The sequence below is a fragment of the Schistocerca gregaria genome, chromosome 3, assembly GCF_023897955.1.
Source record: "Schistocerca gregaria isolate iqSchGreg1 chromosome 3, iqSchGreg1.2, whole genome shotgun sequence".
NCBI lineage: Eukaryota > Metazoa > Arthropoda > Insecta > Orthoptera > Acrididae > Schistocerca > Schistocerca gregaria.
In genome coordinates, this window is record NC_064922.1 from 664,036,978 (window position 1) to 664,059,101 (window position 22,124).

Consider the following 22,124-nt stretch of genomic DNA (forward strand, 5'->3'; position numbering starts at 1 on the left):
TACAGAGCTAAAAACAAAGCAAAAAAACTAAATGAAAATTAAGTTGTAAAATTACATTTCTAATAAACAGAAAGGAAAACAGAACATTTTAGACACTGAAAATGCATTTTAAAAAGTGTAAAATGTTTTCTGTTTTAATTTATTAAACCTTTTTGTTTTGCACCTGCATCACATTACTTACTTGTGCACAATATGCCCATAGCTGTAGTGGTTGCTTGTTGTTCCACATATCTGAGGGCAGTCTTGAATGCATCCTTTACTGCAGAATGGTTGATCTTTTCATCTTCTTCCTTTTCTTCATCATCTAATTCGTCTTGCTCAACATTATACTGTTGCAAAACAAGATCAATGAACTGATCACCTTCCAGTTCATTGATAACAGCAGTAGCACCACCTTCTGCTAGCCATTCTTCTAATCAGCAAGCTGGATATCATTCTAAGATGTTTGCAAATCACTGACTAAATCTTTAATGTCTGACTCATTAGTTTCTGAAAATTCGTGCCCTTGGTTTAGGCTAGAACAAACCCTCCTGCACAATTTTTGTAGAGTGGTTTCCTTAAGTGTGTGCATTTTTCACATTGAAGCTTTTCATTCCTTCAAAAAGATCATGACCGTCTTCTGGTTACTCTAATAAGATCATTTTAACCAGTCAATAAAACTCTTATCCATTGACTAGGTTATTTAATGTGACCATATTTTCTGAGACTGTAAACAGGACTCTTCTCAACTAACCTTTTATTTTTAACATTAGTGTTAACCATAGGCCTTTTTAACGCAATTAAAAAATCTAAAAACTTATTTATGTATTTATTACTAATAAACAAAATACAATAATCAGAGTACTCAGTGTATTCATTATTGCAAAGGCAACATTACTATTACTATAAATAAAAACACCAAAACAATTATCATGTTACATAACTCATAAAATTATTTGTTATTCGACATATTTTTCTGAAGAATGAATTTCCTTCAGAAGTTTCTTACTCTTCTCCAAGTAACTGAAAAACTCACAGCAAATATATTTGATATTTATTTTGGTAATGAGCAATGCTTTCAGAGTTTCAGTTTTCAATTCAATTTTCAACTTTTAATTGCTTTTTCAAATTTCAATTGCATTTTTCTGATGTTCATATTTTGTTCATACTTGCAAAAACTTCTTTCTATGGGTGGATTAGTACCTGGAGTGGTAATCTAAATTCTGCTACTTTAGAAAAGTTGTTGAATGATTACTTTTGAGAGGATAACTAATGAAATATTTCTATCCATCTCAAATGAACTTCTTTTCCTTCATTATTTCACGAGCAATTTTTTTCTGCAGTAGGAATTCACTGAGGATGGCATTATCATTGATATTTGTTGATTCGTCAGAGGCATTTCTAATCACTGGCATATGTATTTTGACATCACTCAATTTCAGGCCATTGTTAACCATGATCCATACAGATCAATGAATTGGCCAATTCCAGCAGTGACTCACTGATATTGTAGTCATAGGATATTATTTTTTTTAAACATTTAAAGCAGTTGCCAATCTTAGCTTCACTTTGAAATAAAAATTCTGCCTGGATATTTATTATAGATAACTCCATCATCTGCAAAAATCTGAGGTTACTATTAATATTATGTCTGAGCTCAGAATATGTTCTAAGGTTCTACAACAAATTTTTGTCAAGGATACTGGACAGTAGTTTTGTGGATCACTTCTTCTACACTTCTCGTAGACAGGTGTGATATGTGTTTTTGCCAGAACTGGGCATAGTTTGTTGTTTGAGAGATTTACAATAGATTATAGTCAGAAGAGGAACTAACTGAGCCACAATTTCAGTATAGAATATGACAGGTATTCCATTGGGCTGGAGCTTTGTTCAGTTTTAGTGATTTTGGCTGTTTCTCAACACCACTAACTCTAATACTTATTTTGTTCACATTTTCAGTGGTACAAGGATTAAATTGGGGCACTTATTCTGGGTTTTCCTTTGTAAGAAACATCGAAAAACAGTGCTAAGCATTTCAGCTTTTACTTTGTTATCCTTAATTTCAGCTCCTCTCTCATTCACTAGGGAATGGACACTAACTTTGGTGCCATTAAGTGCCTCTATGTATGATGAGAATTTATTTGGGTTTCATGAAAGATCATTTGACAGTGTTCTGCTGTGGTAGTCACTGAAGGCTTCATGCATTGCTATCTTGAGAACCAAATGTGTTTCACTGAGCATCTCTCTATCTATAGACCCAAGCTTTGTTTTACACCTATTATGCAGAAATCTCTGTTTTTTTTTAGAAGTTTCTTTGCAGTGACTGTATACCATGGAGGATCCCTCCTATTGTGAACTGTTCTACTGTGTACATATCTGTCCAGTGAATGATCAATTATTCTTATAAAGTTGAGCGATAGTTCCTCTACATGCTACTGCCTGTGCTGAAAGTTTCAAGATCCTGACTGAGGTATGACACAGCTGATTGTTATCCAGTTTACTGTTTGTTTTAGTTGCTCCGTGCATTTTGGTAGTCATTGTTGCCTGAAACACATCATGGTTACTGATGGGACCAGTTTCAGTGTGGACATCCCCAAAGAGATCAGGTCCATTTGTTGCCATTAGATCCAACATATTTCCCTCATGAATGGGGTTCCGAATTATCTCTTCTAGGTAGTTTTCAGAGAAGGAATTTAGTAATGTTTCACTCAATAGCTTATCACATCCCCCACTAAAATAACTGTAATTTTCCCAATTGATTGTGGATGGTTAAAGTCTCCACCAATTATCACAGTATGATTGGAGAACTAAAGTACAAGTGAACTGAGGTTTTCTCTAAAGCTTCCTGTTACATCACGAGAAGAGTTTGATGGGCAATAAAAGGATCCAATTATCATTTTATACCCACCACACCTACTGAGTCTTGCCCAAGCAGTCTCACATGCAGTTTCAGTTTCTGTCTCAGCGGATTTGTGTTTCTTGCCTATTGTGACCACTGACTGCGGTGGCCGAGCAGTTCTAGGCACATCAGTACAGAACTGCGTGACTGCTACGGTCACAGGCTCGAATCCTGCCTCAGACATGGATGTGTGTGATGTCTTTAGGTTAGTTAGGTTTAAGTAGTTCCAAGTTAAAGGGGACTGATGACCTCAGATGTTAAGTCCCATAGTGCTCAGAGCCATTTGAACCAATTCTATTGTGACAAATACACCAAATTGATTTCTCATTTCCCTATCCTTTTGACATACACTTATATTTTCTCCAAAAATCTCACTGTTATCAATTTCAGGTTTCAACCAGCTTTCAGTACCTGGTATTATGTGAGTTTTGCTGTTTCTCAGGAGTGCTTGAGACTCTGGCACTTTGTTGTGAATCTTCTGATCGTGCGGGTTAGCACAGTGCTTAGTGCAATGGACTCACATTGAGTAGGATGATGGTACAAACCCACATCCAGCCATCCTGATTTAGGTTTTCCATGATTTCCTGGTCACTTAAGGCAAATACCAATATAGTTCCTTCAAAAGGGCATGGTCACTTTCCTTATCCATCCTTCTCTAATCTGAGCTTGTCTCCATCCCTCGTTACCTTGTTGTTGACAGGATGTTAAACATTAAACTCCTCCTCCTCCTTCTCCTCCTTCAAATGTTTCAGCAGCTAGCCATCAGGATTTTAATACTCTCACTTTCACTGTTACACTGATACTTCTGTGGGTTTATTACAGCTATCATTATCTGAATTAGATGGAAAGTCTCTTAATCTAAAAAATCCTTGTGTGCACCCACACAGAGTCAGCTATCTGAGTAGCAGCCTCTGATGTGTAGTGCAGAGCCATCCCATTTATGGGGACCCTACAGTTCTCAACTCTATGACACAATTCCAGGATGTCATAGCATATCTTGCCACAGAACTTTCAAACTCTCTGGTTCATTTCTTCCACTCAACTCAGAACCAAAGGACCACAATCAGTTCTGGGGACAATACTGCAAATTGTAAGCTTTGTTTAAACTCCATGAACATGGCTGACCTTCTCAACCTTCTCTGCCAACTGCTGGAATGACTCAAGTATGACCAAACAGTCCAGGCACCAGGCATAATTTGTTCCAACATGCACCTCAGTCTGCAGTTGGTTGCATCCTATTTCCTCAATGGCTTCTAGAGTAGCCCCTTCAACATGTTGAATGAGGTCCTCAGGCATACAAACTGAATGCACCTCGTTTTCTTTCTGTCCCTTGCTGACATTTCCCTAAGGGGCACCATCATTTGCTGTATGTTTGAACTCCTGATTAATAGACCTCTACCCTATTGCCTTTGCCACCCCCAAAACAGGTGAAATGAGGCCCACTGGCTCAGCTTCAGCGAAAGACAGCACCTCAAACTTGTGGTTAGGGGGATCGGTACAAAACCCTAAGTCCTCCCTGCTCCACGTCCATCCTGTGTAGGATGCCTAGCCCTGCCATTCAATTGCCACTCATGGTCAAGTGCATGAGTAATGACAGATCCCATACTTTCTGGAGATGAGACAGGATCCGTAGGAGCAGATAGTACTTGACATACTTTTGGTCCTGGTACCAGAGGTACTTGACTCTTTGGAAATCTTCCAACACAATGACTTGCAGCAGCTGCCAGTTGTTTGACGGTAGTCAGTGTGATTTTCAGCTGCTTACAAATGTTGATCAGCTCATTTCGTGTTTGAGAACAGCAATTATAGTGGGGCTGCATTTTTGTTGGTGCAATCTATTATAGGACAGTGAACAAATAACTTTAAATTGAGCCCAATGACTACCTTTTAACTTGTTGAAGTAAAAAGTAGCTAATTACCTATAAGAATTGAAGCAAATAAACTGAACAAGATTTCTATTAAGGCAACAGAAAATCCAGTAGTGAAAATTACTTGTTTCATAAAACTTTTTGAGGTTGATTATAGTTGTTAGCAATCTCAAAAACGAAGTTAATTTACAATAAATATAGATAATATATGAGGTTGGTTAAAAACATTCTGGAACATTTTTAATTTTGTGCTAATGGTATGTTAAAGCAAAATGCAATTGGCATCCCTGCACACACCTGTTTTAATGTGTAACTGCCATAAGTTTCATTGTTGTATGTCTGTTAGTAATTTTTCAATGCTGTATTGAGTAGAACATAGTGTTGCACAGTTTGTGAATTTCGAGATGGAAATGTTAGAGGAGCAACATATCTGCATTAAATTTTGCATGGAACTCAATAAAACTTTTACAGACACATCACATGATGCAGGAAGCCTACAGTGACAGGTGCTTGAGCTGCAATCAGTGCTATGAATGGTCCACATGGTTTAAAAATAGTTTGATGGAAGTTAAAGATGACCCTCCTTCAGGATGCCCTTCGACACCTACCGATGTCAATGAAACTGTGCGTGCCAGTGGAAGACTGATTGTCCAAGATATTGCAAAAGAATCAGACATTCAGTTTGATCATGTCATGAAATCCTGACACAGCATCTTGGAATGCATTCTGTTGCCACCAAGTTTGTCCCACAGATTATGAGTCAAGGCCAGAAAAACCACCACCTCACAATCTGTGAAGAGCTTTTGGATCACACAAATGAGAATGAGATGTTTCTTTAGAGAATTGTAACTGGTTATGAGTCATGGGCCTATGGTTATGATGTTGACACCAACATTTAATCTCCACAATGGGTCAGGTAAAATTCTCCAAGACCAAAAAAAGCTCGTCAGTTCAGGTCAAATGTCAAAGCCATGCTGGCAGTTTTCTTTGACTTTGAAGGAGTAGCTCATCATGAACAAACTGTTAATCAATGGTACAATCAACATTTGTTGTGATACCTGCAAGAAAATGTAACAAGGAAACAGCCAGAAACATGGTGAGACAATTCATGACTCTTGCTTCATGATAACGCACCCACACATTCATCTCTGTTGGTGCGTGACTATTGCACAAAAAACGAAATCACAGTGCTGCTTCATCCTCTGTGCACTCCATACCTGGCCCCTGCAGGCCTTTTCTTATTTTCCAAAATTGAAAACCCCATTGAAAGGATCAATTTTTGCAATGATAGACGAGATAAAAGAAAATTCACAGATGGTAATTCTCACAATCCAGCAAGAGGCATCGCAAGACTGCCTCTGGAAGTGGAAATGGCAATGGGAGTGGTGTATCATTTGTGGAGGAGAGTATTTTAAGGGAGACCATGCACAATAAGTAAAAGGTAAGCATAGAAAAATTTTGTGGGCGAAGTTATGGAATTCTTTTAACAGACCTCATATGTGGCTACTCCTCTTTAATAGAAAGCTAGATGTAATACAATACATTAGTTAGAATACCTGTTACAGTAACTAAACACATCAAAAAAAGTATTGCATCACCTCGGTTCCAAGAGTTCTGGAACTTGTACAGAAAATTGGAATAGAGATCAACATAAACATCATTTCCGTCCTTTTTATTACTCATGAAAACCACACATTGTATGTTGTACCATCATACAGCAAGACCTCCAGAGCTGGTGGTCTAGATTGCTGTACACACCAGTACCTCTAATACCCAGTATCACGTCCTCTGCACTGATGCATGCCTGTGTTCATCATGGCATACTATCCACAGGTTCATCAAGGCACTGTTGGTCCAGATTGTCCCACTCCTCAAAAGCGATTCAGCATAGATTCCTCAGAGTGGTTGTTGATTCATGTCATCCATAAATAGCACTTTTCAATCTATCCCAGGCATGTTCGATATGGTTCATGTCTGGAGAACATGCTGGTCACTCTAGTTGAGCGATGTCATTATCCTGAAGGAAGTCATACAAAAGATGTGCATGATGGGAGTGCAAATCATCATCTATGAAGACGAATGCCTCGCCAGTATGCTATTGATATGGTTGCAGTATCGGTCGGAGGATGGCATTCATGTACCGTACAGCGATTACGCCACCTTCCATGACCAACAGCGACTTATGTCGGCCCCAGATAATGCCATCACAAAACAGTAGGGAATCTCCACCTTGCTGCACTCGCTGGACAGTGTGTCTAAGGCATTCAGCCTGACCGAGTTGCCTCCAAACATGTCTCTGATAATTGTCTGGTTGAAGGCATATGCAACACTCATCAGTGAAGAGAACATGATGCCAATCCTGAGCGGTCCATTGAGCATGTTTTTGGGCCCATCTGTACCATGCTGCATGATGTCAAGGTTGCAAAGACAGACTCGCCATGGACGTCGGGAGTGAAGTTGTGGATCATACAGTGTATTGTGCAGTGTTTGAGTCATAAGACAACATCCTGTGGCTGCACGAAAAGCATTATTCAACATGGTGGCGTTGCTGTCAGGGCTCCTCCGAGCCCTAATTTGTAATTAGTGGTCATCCACTGCAATAGTAGCCCTTGTGCAGCCTGAGAGAGGCATGTCATCGACAGTTCTGTATCTCCTCCATGTCCAAACAACATCGCTTTGGTTCATTCCGAGACGTCTGGATACTTCCCTTATTGAGAGCCCTTCCTAGCACAAAGTCACAATGTGGACATGATCAAACCATGGTATTGACCATCTAGACATGGTTGAACTACAGACAACATGAGTCATGTACCTCCGTCCTGGTGGAATGACTGGAACTGATCGGCTGTTGGACCCCTCCATCTAACAGACGCTGCTCATGCATGGTTGTTTACATCTTTGGGCAGATTTAGTGACATCTCTGAACAGTCAAAGGGACTGTGGCTGTGATACAATATCCACAGTCAATGTCTGTCTACAGGAGTTCTGGGAACCGGGCTGATGCAGAACTTTTTTTAACGTGTGTATGTCAAAAATGCCGATTTTGCTATAGAGAGTGAATTTTATGTTTGTGATTTGCACATACTACCTGTTTTCTATTGCTTAGGTATGACTACAGTAGAAGGAGGGCTTTTTCTTAGAATGTTGTGGCACAGTATTTCAAAGGGTTTCTAGAGATCCAGCAGTGTCATGCAGGTTATTGCCTTATTCTCAATGCAGTCATACACTACAGTTACATCATTGTCAACTGCTTTCACAGTGGAGAAGGTAAATCTAAAGCCATATTTTGCAGTGCACAGTAGTTTATTATATTCAAAATATTGGTTCATCAGTTGATGCATGCAGTAATCTGTTACTTTAGAAATTGTTGCGAGAAGTGAAATGGGTTGATAATTGTCAAGTGATATGATATTACGGGGTTGTAGAAAAATATTCGCTACCAGTCACAATAAAAGGTTGTAAATATACAACCTTTTATGGTGACTGGTAGAGGATATTTTTCTACAACCCCATAAAGGAACAGTCACGGAGTTCGACAGCATCCACTATGGATAAAATTCATATGGTGTTACCTTTCTTATTGCCATTTGTGAACATGGATATTCTGGATAGACACATTCACTTAATATTTTGTTTATCACTTTTGTTGAAGGCATTATTATCTCTTTTCTTATCTGTCTAACACCAAAATTAGAAAATTCACAGTGATCTTCAGCTCAGTAATCACTGAGTTTGGCTGCAGCTTCTTTTATCTATCTAAAACCTACATAACTCCATCTATAACTGTCTGTTGCTTTAATGTGTAATGGCAGCAGTAGTGCTTCTGCCTCACTCACACCATCCTCAACATTGGCTAAGACGGCACTGGCAAAGTATGTATTTAGTGCATCAGAAGGAACTGGAATACTGCAATCATTCTTTTCACAGTGTGTCTTTTGATGACTTGCAATGCTGCTTCACATTTACTTAAAGAGTTACAAATGTATCTGTCACTGGCTTTCCTTTTTTCTGCCTTAATGGCAGTTATCTTGTGCTTTTTAATGATTTTATAATTATTCTTATCTGCTTTACTATTATGTGACCTATCATAATACAGGAGCATCCAGATTCTTAAATTATTTAGTTATCACATGTTCTAATGTTTTAAAATTTCTTGTTTAGAATGAGGGTTTCACTTACCATATTTATTATAATGCTTGGGGCCAATTCTTCGATTAGCATACCTAAAACTCTTTTGGTTGACTCATTAAGTTTTCGTACAATGCATAATTACTTCATTCCAGTCTATTAAGCAAAATCTAGATCTTAGGTTCTTCGACTTTGATTCATTAATTGACCTGATTACTCTTTCATGGTAGGTATCTGTTTTATCGTCTATGGGAATTCCAAGCCACATGACTTTTTGGCCACATACACCCAGTTTAATTGTTTTAGAGTGCATTCTGCTTAACTGTAAACTACACATAATATTATCCTGATATGTGATCAGCCTTGTGGGCTTGTCATTTATCCAGTAAAAGTTTATTGATCTTAAAGTGTTAAGTAAGTAGCATCCAGCTCTACTTTTAAGCCTAATATCAATTTTAATGTCACCAAATATTATAACAGTGCGATTTTTATTCTTGAGATACAAGACTAACAGTTTCTCATCACTTTCTACGTACAAATCCTCATTGAAGTTGGAAGGCTAATAGCCATAATTTCTAGTTTTGGAAACAGTACAGCTGCAACTTCAGAACTGGACTCTACACCAAGCGTACTTTCACCTGTAATTTCATAACTTAGTTTAAGTGGCAGATCAATTGAGAGAAAATTTGGAATACATTTCACATAAATTTCCTCAGCATATTATAGTCTTAGGTGATTTCAATTTACCAGATATAGACTGGGACACTCAGATGTTTAGGATGGGTGGTAGGGACAGAGCATCGAGTGACATTATACTAAGTGCACTATCCGAAAATTACCTCGAGCAATTAAACAGAGAACCGACTCGTGGAGATAACATCTTGGACCTACTGATAACAAACAGACCCAAAATTTTTGATTCTGTAAGTGCAGAATAAGGAGTCAGAGTTCATAAGGCCATTGCAGCATCCCTGAATATGGAAGTAAATAGGAATATTAAAAAAAAAGGGAGGAAGGTGTATCTGTTTAGCAAGAGTAATAGGAGGCAGATTTCAGACTACCTAACAGATCAAAACAAAAATTTCTGTTCTGACACTGACAATGTTGAGTGTTTATGGAAAAAGTTCAAGGCAATTGTGAAATGCGCTTTAGGCAGGTACGTGCTGAGTGAAATTGTGAGGGACGGGAAAAACCCACCGTGGTTCAACAACAAAGTTAGGAAACTACTGCAAAAGCAAAGAGAGCTTAACAGCAAATTTAAACGCAGCCAAAACCTCTCAGACAAACAGAAGCTAAACGATGTCAAAGTTAGCATAAGGAGGGTATGCGTGAAGTGTTCAGTGAATTCAAAAGTAAAATTCTATGTAACGACTTGACAGAAAGTCCTAGGAAGTTCTGGTCTTATGTTAAATCAGTAAGTGGATCAAAACAGCATATCCAGACACTCTGTGATGATAATGGCATTGAAACAGAGGATGACACTTATAAAGTTGAAATACTAAACACCTTTTTCCAAAGCTGTTTCACAGAGGAAGACGGCACTGCATTTTCTTCTCTAAATCCTCGCACAAACGAAAAAATGGCTGACATTGAAATAAGTGTCCAAGGAATATAAAAGCAACTGAAATCATTCAACGGAGGAAAGTCCATTGGACCTGACGGGATACCAATTCGATTCTACACAGAATAAGTGAAAAAACTTGCCCCCTTCTAACAGCCATGTACCACAAGTCTCTAGAGGAACGGAAGGTTCCAAATGATTGGGAAAGAGCACAGGTAGTTCCAGTTTTCAAGAAGGGTCATCGAGCAGATACGCAAAACTATAGGACTATATATCTGACATCGATCTGTTGTATAATTTTAGGACATGTTTTTTGCTCGAGTATCGTGTCATTTCTGGAAACCCAGAATCTACTCTGTAGGAATCAACATGGATTCTGGAAACAGCGATCGTGTGAGACCCAACTCGCTTTATTTGTCCATGAGACCCAGAAAATATTAGATACAGGCTCCCAGGTAGATGCCATTTTCCTTGACTTCCGGAAGGCTTTCAATACAGTTCCGCACTGTCACCTGATAAACAGAGTAAGAGGCTATAGAATATCAGACCAGGCTGGATTGAAGAGTTTTTAGCAAACAGGATGCAGCATGTTCTCAATGAAGAGATGTCTACAGACGATAAAGTAACCTCTGGCGTGCCACAGGGGAGTGTTATGGGACCATTGCTTTTCACAATATATATAAATGACCTAGTAGATAGTGTCAGAAGTTCCATGCGGCTTTTTGCGGATGATGCTGTAGTATATAGAGAAGTTGCAGCATTAGAAAATTGCAGCGAAATGCAGGAAGATCTGAAGCGGATAGGCACTTGTTGCAGGTAGTGGCAACTGACCCTTAACACAGACGAATGTAATGTTTTGTGAATACATAGAAAGAAGGATCCTTTATTGTATGATTATATGATAGCAGAACAAACACTGGTAGCAGTTACTTCTGTAAAATACCTGGGAGTTTGCGTATGGAACGGTTTGAAGTGGTATGATCATATAAAATTAATTGTTGGTAAGGTGGGTGCCAGGTTGAGATTCATTGGGAGAGTCCTTAGAAAATGTAGTCCATCAACAAAGGAGGGGGCTTACAAAACACTCGTTCAACCTATACTTGAGTATTGCTCATCAGTGTGGGATCCGTACCAGGTCGAGTTGATAGAGGAGATAGAGAAGATCCAAGGCAGAGCGGCGCGTTTTGTCACAGGGTTATTTGGTAAGCGTGATAGCATTACGGAGATGTTTAGCAAACTCAGGTGGCAGACTCTGCAAGAGAGGTGCTCTGCATCACGGTGTAGCTTGCTGTCCAGGTTTTGAGAGCGTGCGTTTCTGGATGAGGTATTTAATATATTGATTACCCCTACTTATACCTCCCGAGGAGATCACGAACGTAAAATTAGAGAGAGTCGAGCATGCACCGAGGCTTTCTGGCAGTTGTTCTTCCCATGAACCATACATGACTGGAACAGGAAAAGGAGGTAATGACAGTGGCATGTAAAGTACCCTCCACCACACACTGTTGGGTGGCTTGCGGAGTATAAATGTAGATGCAGATGTACATGTAGACTCACTTTTCTACCCACCCCGATTCAATAGTGCACGACTTGTTAAAGACCTTTACTTCTCTCAGTCCCTACAATGGAAACACTTTTTTGCCACCAACTCTACCAATCTGACTCAACCAAAGACCAATGTTAAACCCTGCCTGACATAGTTAACTCTTCCATCCAACTGTGATCCACCACCACTGCCCCCAAATCACTCCCTGTCAACTTTCCAAACTTTGAACCCTGTCTCACCATCATTTCCCAAATCCCTCAACATTTAAACTGACCTTACATCCACAGAAAGATCCAAAATCCACCAACCACTGTTGTTTTTAACAGCAAGGATTACCTGGCAGAAGGACTCCATGCCAGCTGTCAGATTCAACCACCTACAAACCCTGCCACAGTGACCCCATTCCAGAAATCCAGCAGGATCTCCAGTCTCTCCTCAAATCCTTAGTCCCATCCCAGAACCTCTCCCCAGAGTCCAGCTCTCCCCTCACCAATACCACTCTGCACACTCCTACATTCCAAATGCTCCCTGAAGTCCCATTGCAGCCAGTTACTATGCCCCCACTGAAAGAATCTCTGCTCTCACGGAGCAACTCCTTCAGCGTATTACCCAAAACCTAGCCTCCTACATAAAAGATAACAACCACTTCCTCCATCAATTCTCCTCAGTTCCTGTTCCTTTACCACATGGTGCCCTGCGTTTCACTATTGGTTCCACCTCCCTTTACACTAACATCCCTAATGCCCATGGCTTTACTGCTATTGAACACACCTTTCCCAATGCCCGACAGATTCCAAATGAACCACTTCCTTCCTAGTCACCATGATCAACTATATCCTCACCCACAATTACTTCTCCTTTGAAGACATTACCTACAAACAAATCCAGGATATGGCTGTGGGCACCTGCATGGTACCATCCTATGCCAAGCCATTCATGGGCCACCTAAAGGAACCCTTCCAACATCCAGAATCCCAAACCTATCATCTGGTTCAGATTCATTGATGACATCTTTATGATCTGGATCAAGGGTGTGGACACCCTATCCACATTCCTCCAGAACCTTCTCCCCCATTTGCTACACCTAGTCCTATTCAATTCATCAAGCCACCTTCGTTGATGTTGACCTTCACCTCAAAGATGGCTGTATCGGTATCTCTGTCCATATCAAACCTACCAACCACCTCTTTGACATGTGCCACCCATTCCTTACCAAGAAGTCATTTCCATACACCCTAGAGAACCATGGCTGTGTGTCTGTAGTGACGAGCAATCCCTTTTAAACTATACCAAGAGTCTCACTCAGGCCTTTACAGATCGTAGCTACCCTCCCAACCTTGTAAAAAATCAGATCTCCTGTGCTTTATCTCTTCAGTCACGCAACACCTCACAAAGTCCTACCATCCACCCACAGAGGAGCACTCCCCTCGGGACTCAGTACCACCTAGGACTGGAGCAACTGAACTACGTTCTCTGTCAGGGTTTTGACTCTCTCTCATCGTACCCTGAAATGAAAAATGTCCTACCCACTATCCTTCTCACCCCTCCCACTGTGATATTCTGCCACCCACAGAACCCAAACAATATCCTTGTCCATCCCTACACAACCCCTGCTTCCAATCCCTTGTCTCATGGCTCATATCCCTGTAACAGATATAGATGCAAGACCTGTCCCATACTTCCTCCCGTCACCACCCACTCCAGTCCAGTCACTAACGTCACCTATCCCATTAAAAGCCAGGGTACCTGTGAAACCAGTCACGTGATCTACAAGCTAAGCTGCAATCACTGTGTTGCATTCTATGTGGGCAGAACAACTAACAAGCTGTCTGTCTGCATGAATGGCCACTGACAAATTTTGGCCAAGAAACAACTGGGCCACCCTGTTTCTGAGCATGCTGGTCAACATGGTGTTCTTCATTTCAGTGGCCGTTTCACAGCCTGTGCCATCTGGATTCTCCCCACCAACACCAGCTTTTCTGAATTGCACAGGTGGGAACTCTCTCTGCTGTATATCCTACATTCTCTTAACCCTCCTGGCCTCAACTTTTGTTAGTCATTGTCCTTATCCATCTAGCTCCTGCCCTGTTGCCATTGGAGAACTACACAGCCCACTATTCCACTGACACACCCAGTCTTTTTACTTCTCTCCTCTTTTTTGCTACCTGCCCCTCCCCCCCCCCCCTCCCCTCTCCACACTCCACCTAACCTCCCGACTGCACTTAGCTGCCCTATTCTCCACCTCGTCCCTGCACGCTGTCAGCATCACTTTACTGTCCCCACCCCTACCCTGCTATCCTTCCCCCTCCCTGCCCCAGCCTCCTCCTTACCCCCACCAAGTTGTTTCTCTCACAATGCACTGCTGCTTGCAGTCTGGCTCTAGATGCCATAGACTGTAGTCATGTGTGTGAGTTGTGTTTGCATGAGTATGTGTGAGTGTCTATGTTCTGTATTTTTGAAAAAGACCTTGTTGGTCAAAAGCTAACTTTCCAACACTCTTTTTGCTGTGCCTTTCTGTGATTCAGCATCTCCACTGTATGGTGAGTGGCAACCACCTTTTCATTATGAAGTCTTCTTACATTTATTTTGACCACCAAAGTCACCAGAAGATGTAGTAGAAGGTGACACAGCGTTTTTTGCCACTTCTCCTGCATTTGACGTATAATGATTGCATAGCATTTATTGTTTTGACTACTTTTTGCATTACTGATTTTTTCAAAGCCAATGTGAAGCATGAAACCTTTGACTAATGCCTCTGATATCCAGATCATTAACGTTTGAAAAATGTTTTCTTATATTTGAGAACTGTTTATTTGCAATTCTAACCTCCCTGTTCACACATAACCATGGTGATAAGTTGTACTAGTGTTGAATGTTTACATTTGTAACATTTGTCTGTCCCAGATAGAGCAAGTACTCTGTTAGTTCTTCGAATGCTACTGATGTTTCATTCCTGTACACATCATTTGAGCTGCCAGACAGTATAATGAAATCCTTCAACAAGTGGCTAATTCCCTCTGAATGAATATGTTTCCTTATGTGAGATAGAGATGCACCAGGTTTGACGAAACCTGCTCCCCTCACAGTTTCTGCACTTCAGTTACACAAGAAGTGATCTCATGCTTGTGACTGTCAGCAAGAATCACAAGCTCCCTCAAACGATTACAGTCCGAATGATATTGGGGTGGGTATTTTGAGGTGCAGGAACAGCACCATATGGAATTTGAACCTCACACTGTGGTTTACAAGTAGTAGTGCTTCCGACAAGTGCTTCTGGAACTTGCTGTATTAGCATATATTTAGTATGATCTACAAAGGTACTAAGCACTTTAAATTGTTTGTTAGTGGAATACTTGTGGACCTATTTACGATATCAATACACATATTACACTTCCACATGTTTGTAAAGTTCTTGTTTTGTTTCAGTGAGCAGTGTAACTTTGCACATAGAAAGTGAAAGTTTATCTCACAATTTGCACATACATTACCACTCTTAGTGATTTTCCTGCAGTTTTCATAGAAGGCACCACATTTGTTTCCACCACATTCATAATACTTCTAAAAGCATGGCAATAATTTCAACTTCTTTTTTAATGTTTTGCCAAGACCATATTCATTACATACAATGATGTCCAAAAGTAAAGCAACGAACTGATATTTCCCCATTATGTATCTAATTCACTATAAAATCATACAAACTGCCAACCAGATTCCATACGATCATGTTCTGCATGGAAAATGGCATTGCGGCCAATGGACAACCATGCCAATGATGATGTCAGGGCACCTATGTAATGAGGTAGTGTTTGCTGGGTAGCCCCACATCTACAGTCACTGTGTACACAGTCACAGTATGGTGCAGTATGGCACAGAGAAGATGTGTACCATATTCTCTGTCGTGGAGGGCCATAGAAAGAAAGGAAGTAGGACAGTAACAAACTGGTTTGGTCCGATGGCTTAATGTGAATCATTCTGTTGTTTTTCAGATGTGGCGACAGTTTATAGAGACTAAAACAGTATCCCAAAGACCAGGGCAGGGCTGACCACATGTGACTTCAGGAGAGAAGACTATTATTTGTCTTTAAGGGTATGACATTACCACCTTACTATTACATGGCAACTGCCTTGTGAGCTCACAGCATCCACTGGACATGTTGTATCAAGGCAGTGTGCGGAAGGCTTTAGTTGAGTGGCCTTTATTATTGGAGACATGCTGTTTGTCTACCTCTGATGCATCTTCACAGTAGGAAACATCTAGAGTGGAGTCATCAACATGCCACATGGGTGGTCGAACAGTGGGACAATATTGTTTTCATAGATGAGTCCCAGTTTAGTTTGGAGAGAGATTCACAATTGATTTGCATCTGGAGGGAATGTGGAGCATAATTTTGGGACCAAAACATTGTGGAAAGAGACCAAGATTAAGGAGGATCCCTAATCATATGGACAGGGATTATGTTTACCACTCCATGAAGTTGTGTGTGTGGGAATCAGCAAGGTTTAATTACTGTAAGGTATCATGAGGAGATCTTGAGACCTCATTTGCAGTGCTGTGGGCCTAGGCATTGTATTGATGGGTGTTAATGCTTGAAATCATAGGTGGTTGATGTTTTTTTTTGGAAATGGAAGATGTTGCATGAATGGCATGGTCTGCTCACTCTCCCAATTTGAATCCCATAGAGAATGTCTGGAATGCACAAGGGAGACAGCTTGCATCACATCAGCATCCACCAACTACTCTCCAAGACTGCGAGCAGCTCTGCAGGAAGAATGGGCATTACTACCTCAGCATGAGACTGATGACATCATTCACAGCACGCCCCATTATTGTCAGGCCTGATTGCTGCCAGAGGTGGTCACATACCATACTGAGCACATTAACCACTTGCACGAATGTGTGTGCAAATCTGTTAAGTTGGAAAAAATGAAGAACATTTTTGTCTGCCATTATGCATGTTGCAGTTGTTTGCGTTCTGTATTTTTTTTTTAGATTTTTCTACTTTACTATCACCTGTTTATACTGTTTTGTGGCAAAATAAATGCTTCTTCTTCTTCTTCTTCTTCTTCTTCTCCTTCTTCCTCAAATTTGGCTTACGCTATATTCAGTACACTATTTAAGCATGTAATGAATCCAGTGGATGAAATAAATGAAATGAAATGACTCCTCCAAAGCTGAATTAACTGGTCAAAGTCATGTGACTGCAAAAGAAAAATGTGCTGCAAACAAGACAACTTTTTATTATATTTTTAATCCGTACACAGATTAATACTTGCTTGTCCATGAGTCTCTAGAATTAAATCACATGCTCTTAATTTTCAGGGGCTGTATTTTCAGTGTCTTATTCCTTTTTTTTCCTCTGAAGTCACTGATACCAAAAATCACATAATTTTAGTGTAATTACAGTTATTCGATCTTAGTGTAACTTAAGTACTTGTTTAAATCCAAATAATTCACCCAAGACACTATTAAAATATAATATATGACTCTCTTTTCCCTCTAACAGGTAATAGTTCACTTATCAACAGCATTCTGCCACTGTGAACAAGAGGTGCTAGAGGAAAAAATTTACCCACCACCTCATGATCCACATGATATCATGCATTTAGTCCAATGGCTGGATGAAGAATCTCTTGCTTCTATCACACCAAAGTGAGTAGCATGAAAGTAAATACATCATATCCAAAAGTGACTGTCTTGTACAATTTCTTTGTCCAGTTATTTGTAAAATACAGTGCTGTTGTGTCTCTTAAGGTTATTTGTACAAAACTTGTCACTGAAGTTATTGAATTTTAACTGGATGATGTCACCAGTGATACAAGATTTAGGAAAAGCTTTAGACAATTTTAAGGTGTGTTGGAGTTAGTCTTCCTTTTTCTTTCTTTTATGCATGCCTTGTCCTGCAGTTTTCACAGGGTCAGCATTCCTACAATTGGATTTGGCATGGTTAATTTAAAGGGGTGGCTGCATAGCCCTTGGTGCCGCCACCCCATACTTCTGGGATGGGATCAGTGTACCCCAACTGTCTGCATCTAGTGTAAACCATGAAAGAGTGTGGACGTGTTACAAATGTCTGTGAGTCGTGTAACTGTGGGTGGATGTATGGAACAGTCCGGTATTTACCTAGTGGGATGTGGAAAACCGCCTAAAAACCACAGCCAGGCTGGCCGGCACACTTGCCCACATCATGAATCCACTGGGTGGATTCGATCCAGGACCAGTGCACCTACCCGAGTCCAGGAAGCAGTGCATTAGCACTTTCAGTTAACCTGGTGGGTCCATGTATTGGAATTAGTGTTTTTAAATATTTTCAAACTATTTATGAGGCAGCACAATTATATGTTCTTGCTAAGGTGAGTTACCACAACTACAACATTTGAAATCCAGTCCTATAAATATAATAGGGTATGTGTGGGTCCATTATTTCCTCCCAAACACCTAGATTGATTTCAACCAAATTTGGCACACAAACAGCACACTTCACGAACATCAGCTCCCATAGAAGTGGAGATATGGGAAAAAATGTTTTTTACAGCATTTGATGTGTACGCTGTCCTTTGCAAGAGGCGTTTTGTGCAAAGTAGTATCGGCCTGCTTCATCGACCTGCTTTGCTGTCAGCCTATACATCAGGGGCAGGATACAGTTTTCCGGACCCCCACGTAAACTGCCCAGCACACTGCTTTGTTTTGCCGTCCTGTTTTTCCAGGGCTATACTTGTGACAGGCACAGCAGGAATAAGGTGGAAACGGATAGAGGAGGGGATGGGCAGAGAGAGGGGGGCAGAAGGTGTGATTTAGAAAGCAGGTGGAAGGTGTAGAGAGGTAGTGGGCTGGTGGAAAAAAGAGGGGAGGGGGGGGGGGAGGAGGAGGAGGCTGTGGTGAGTGGCAAGGGGAGAAAGATACATGGTCAGAGAGAGAGGGGTAGAGGAGATGGACAGATATAAGTGGGAGGATGAAATGGACAGGGAGACAGGAGGAAGAAGAGATGGACACAGCGAGGAGTGAGGAGGGGATCAACAGAGAGAGAGAGAGAGGGACAGAAGGAGATGGAAAAAGAAAAAGAGGAGTGTGGGGGGAAAGGGGGGGGGGAAGGACTGGTCATAGAGAGGGGAAGGAGGATGTGGTCATAGTTAGAGGGAGGAGGAGATAGAAACTGATAAGGAGAGGATGAGGTAGTGAAGATAGACACAGAGAGGTGGGAAGGAAGAAATAGACAGAGAGACCATGGAAAGAGAGGTTTACAGAGAGGCGGTGGTGGAGAAGATTGACCTGCACTTGCTACACATATTACATGCAGCTTGGATATATATTCCATGGGAAAATACACTCCAGCAGTCAATACAGTGTTGGTAAAGTTTTAGACAATTTTCAACTTTGAACTGCTGTACACCACATTTACAAATTGGAATAAATGAACACATCCTCTGCATTGAGAGATGTGGGAGAAAGAAGTGACAGCAGAGGGGAGGGGGGGGGGATGGTGGAGGATATGGATGCAGTATAAGTGTCAACATGTATGTAGACGAAATCATGGGGAATAGGCTAGTCTGTATCTATTGTATACATTAGGTTGGTGCATAACTTTGTAGTGTTTTTGTTTTGTATCTAGATATTCCAGTTGTTATGGGTTTATATATAGATTGTCATTTTTTATTTGTAGTTTACTGTTTCTATTTGAATGCACATATTGTCATTTTGTCATTTGGGAATAGTGAGTAGGGCTGTGGAGGCCATAAAATGGTGTGCCAAGTGGAGAAATCAGATTTCTGATGTATTCTTCTGTTTGAGTTCAATAGAGGGATGACAGCAGAGGCAACCAGAAGGTGTGTTCAATATGTGTGCTGAATGTGGGCAAAGCCTTGAGGAAATGGCTAAAATATATGTTATGTGTGTACATCCAGCATTTCCTTCTAAACCACTGGATTGTTTTCAACTGAATTAGGCACACATACTGCTTGCCCCATGAGAATCAGCTCTGTGAGGGTTAGAAGCTCCAAGCTCCCATAGGATCAGAAGTACAGGCAAAAACAGGTGTTTCAGCTCGTAATGTGTACACAAAGATGAGCAGTGCAGGTACTAAGGAATGAAGAAATATGCTTGTAGTTCTCTAAGGCTGTAGATATTGCAATAAGAAATAGCTCAGTAGACAGTTCAGTTGAAGAGAAATGGACATCTCTAGAAAGGGCTATAAAAAAACCATAGATACAAAGAAGGTAACTGTGAAGAAACCATGGGTAACAAGAAATATTTCAGTAGATAGGTCAAAGATGGAAGGACAAAAATGTTCACAGAAATTCAGAAATATAGAACTACAAGTTACTGAGGAATGACATAAAAGGGAGTGCAGGGAAGTTAAGACCAAATGGCTACATGAAAAATGTGAAGAAATCAAAAAAGAAATAGTGTTTGGAAGGACTGACTCAGTATATAGGAAAGTCAAAACAACGTTCAGTAAATTAAAAGTAAGTGTGGTAAAATTAAGAGTGCAACAGGAATTCCACTGTTAAATGCAGATGAGAGAGTGGATAGGTGAAAAGAGTATGTTGAAGGCCTCTATAGGGGGAAGACTTGTCTGATCTGATAGAAGAAGAAATAGGAGTAAATAGGGAAGAGATAGGAGATCCAGTATTACAATCAGACTTTAAAAGATCTTTGAAAGACTTAAGATCAAATAAGGCAGAAGGGATAGATAACATTTCATCATAATTTCTAAAATCATTCAGGGAAGCAGTAACAAAGCGACTATTCATGTTGGTATTTAAAATGTATTAGTCTGGCGATATACCATCTGACTTTTGGAAAAATATCATCCAGACAATTCTGAAGATTCCACAAACAGCTTAATAGTTCATTCATCCAAGTTGCTGACAAGAATAATATGCAGAACAATGGAAAAGAAAATTGAGGATGTGTTAGATGACAATCAGTTTTGCTTTAGGAAAGGTAAAGGCATCAGAGAGGCAGTTCTGATGTTGCGGTTGATAATGGAAGCAAGACTACAGAAAAATCAAGACACTTTCATAGGATTTGTCAAACTGGAAAAAGTGTTAGACAGTGTCAAATGGTGCAAGATGTATGAAATTCTGAGGAAAATACTGGTAGAGATAGGGAAAGATAGATAATACAAAACATGTACAAGAGAAAAGAGCATGAGTGGAAGAATGAATGAAGTGCTTGGATTAGAAAGGGTGTGAGACAGGCATGTAGTCTTTTGCTCCTAGTGTTCAGTCTGTACATCGAAGAAGCAGTGATGAAAGTGAAAAAGAGTTTCAAGAATGGAATTAAAATTCATGGTGAAAGGATATCAGTGATAATATTTGCTGATGACACTGCTATCCTGAGTGAAAGTGAAGAAGAATTACATGATCTGCTGAATGGTTTACTCTCAATCCATATTCTGAGTGCAGAATACAGATTGAGTGTAAATTGTAGAAAGATGAAAGTAATGAGAAGTAGTTGAAACGAGAACAGCAAGAGGATTAATATAAAGATTGATGGTCACAAGATAGATACCTGGGCAGCAAATTAACCAATGACTGATGGAGCAAGGAGGACATCAAAAGCAGACCAGCATTGGCAAAAAGGGCATTCCTGGCCAAGGGGTGTCTGCTAATGTCAAATATAGGCCTCAATTTCAGGAAGAAATTTTTGGGAATGTACGTTTGGAGCACTGCACTGTGTGGTAGTAAACTTGGACTGCGAGGAAACCAGAACAGGAGAGAATCAAAACATTTGAGATTTGGTGCTACGTATGAATGTTGAAAATTAGGTGGTCTGATAAGGCAAGGAATTAGGAGGTTCTGTGCAGAATTGAAGAGGAAAGGAGAATATGAAAAACATTGACAAGAAGAAGGGACAGGATGATAAGGACATCTTTTAAGACATAAGGAAATAACTTGTATCTTACTAGGGGGAGCTTTTGAGGGTAAAAACTGTAGAGGAAGACAGAGATTGGAATCATCCATCAAATAGTTGAGGATGTAGGTTGCAAGTGCTACTCTGAGATGAAGAGGATGGCACAGGAGAGAAAATTATGGTGGGCCACATCAAACCAGTCGAAAGAGTGATGATTCAAGAAAAAAAAAGGGCAAATGTGTATGGCAGAGGGAAGACTGAGATTGATAGAGGAAGGAATAGAAAGAGGG

At 40.3% G+C, this 22,124-nt stretch overlaps 1 protein-coding gene across 3 annotated transcripts in view; it reads left to right on the forward strand.

Annotated features, from left to right (window-relative positions):
• The window catches only part of LOC126355070 (putative fatty acyl-CoA reductase CG5065), a 281,962-nt gene that overhangs the window by 138,459 nt on the left and 121,379 nt on the right, over positions 1 to 22,124 (forward strand). For all 3 annotated transcript variants that reach the window (XM_050005239.1, XM_050005241.1, XM_050005240.1), the window contains exon 5: positions 17,486 to 17,631. In XM_050005239.1, coding sequence (XP_049861196.1) covers positions 17,486 to 17,631 — 146 coding nt within the window. The remainder of the gene's footprint in view (positions 1 to 17,485; positions 17,632 to 22,124) is intronic.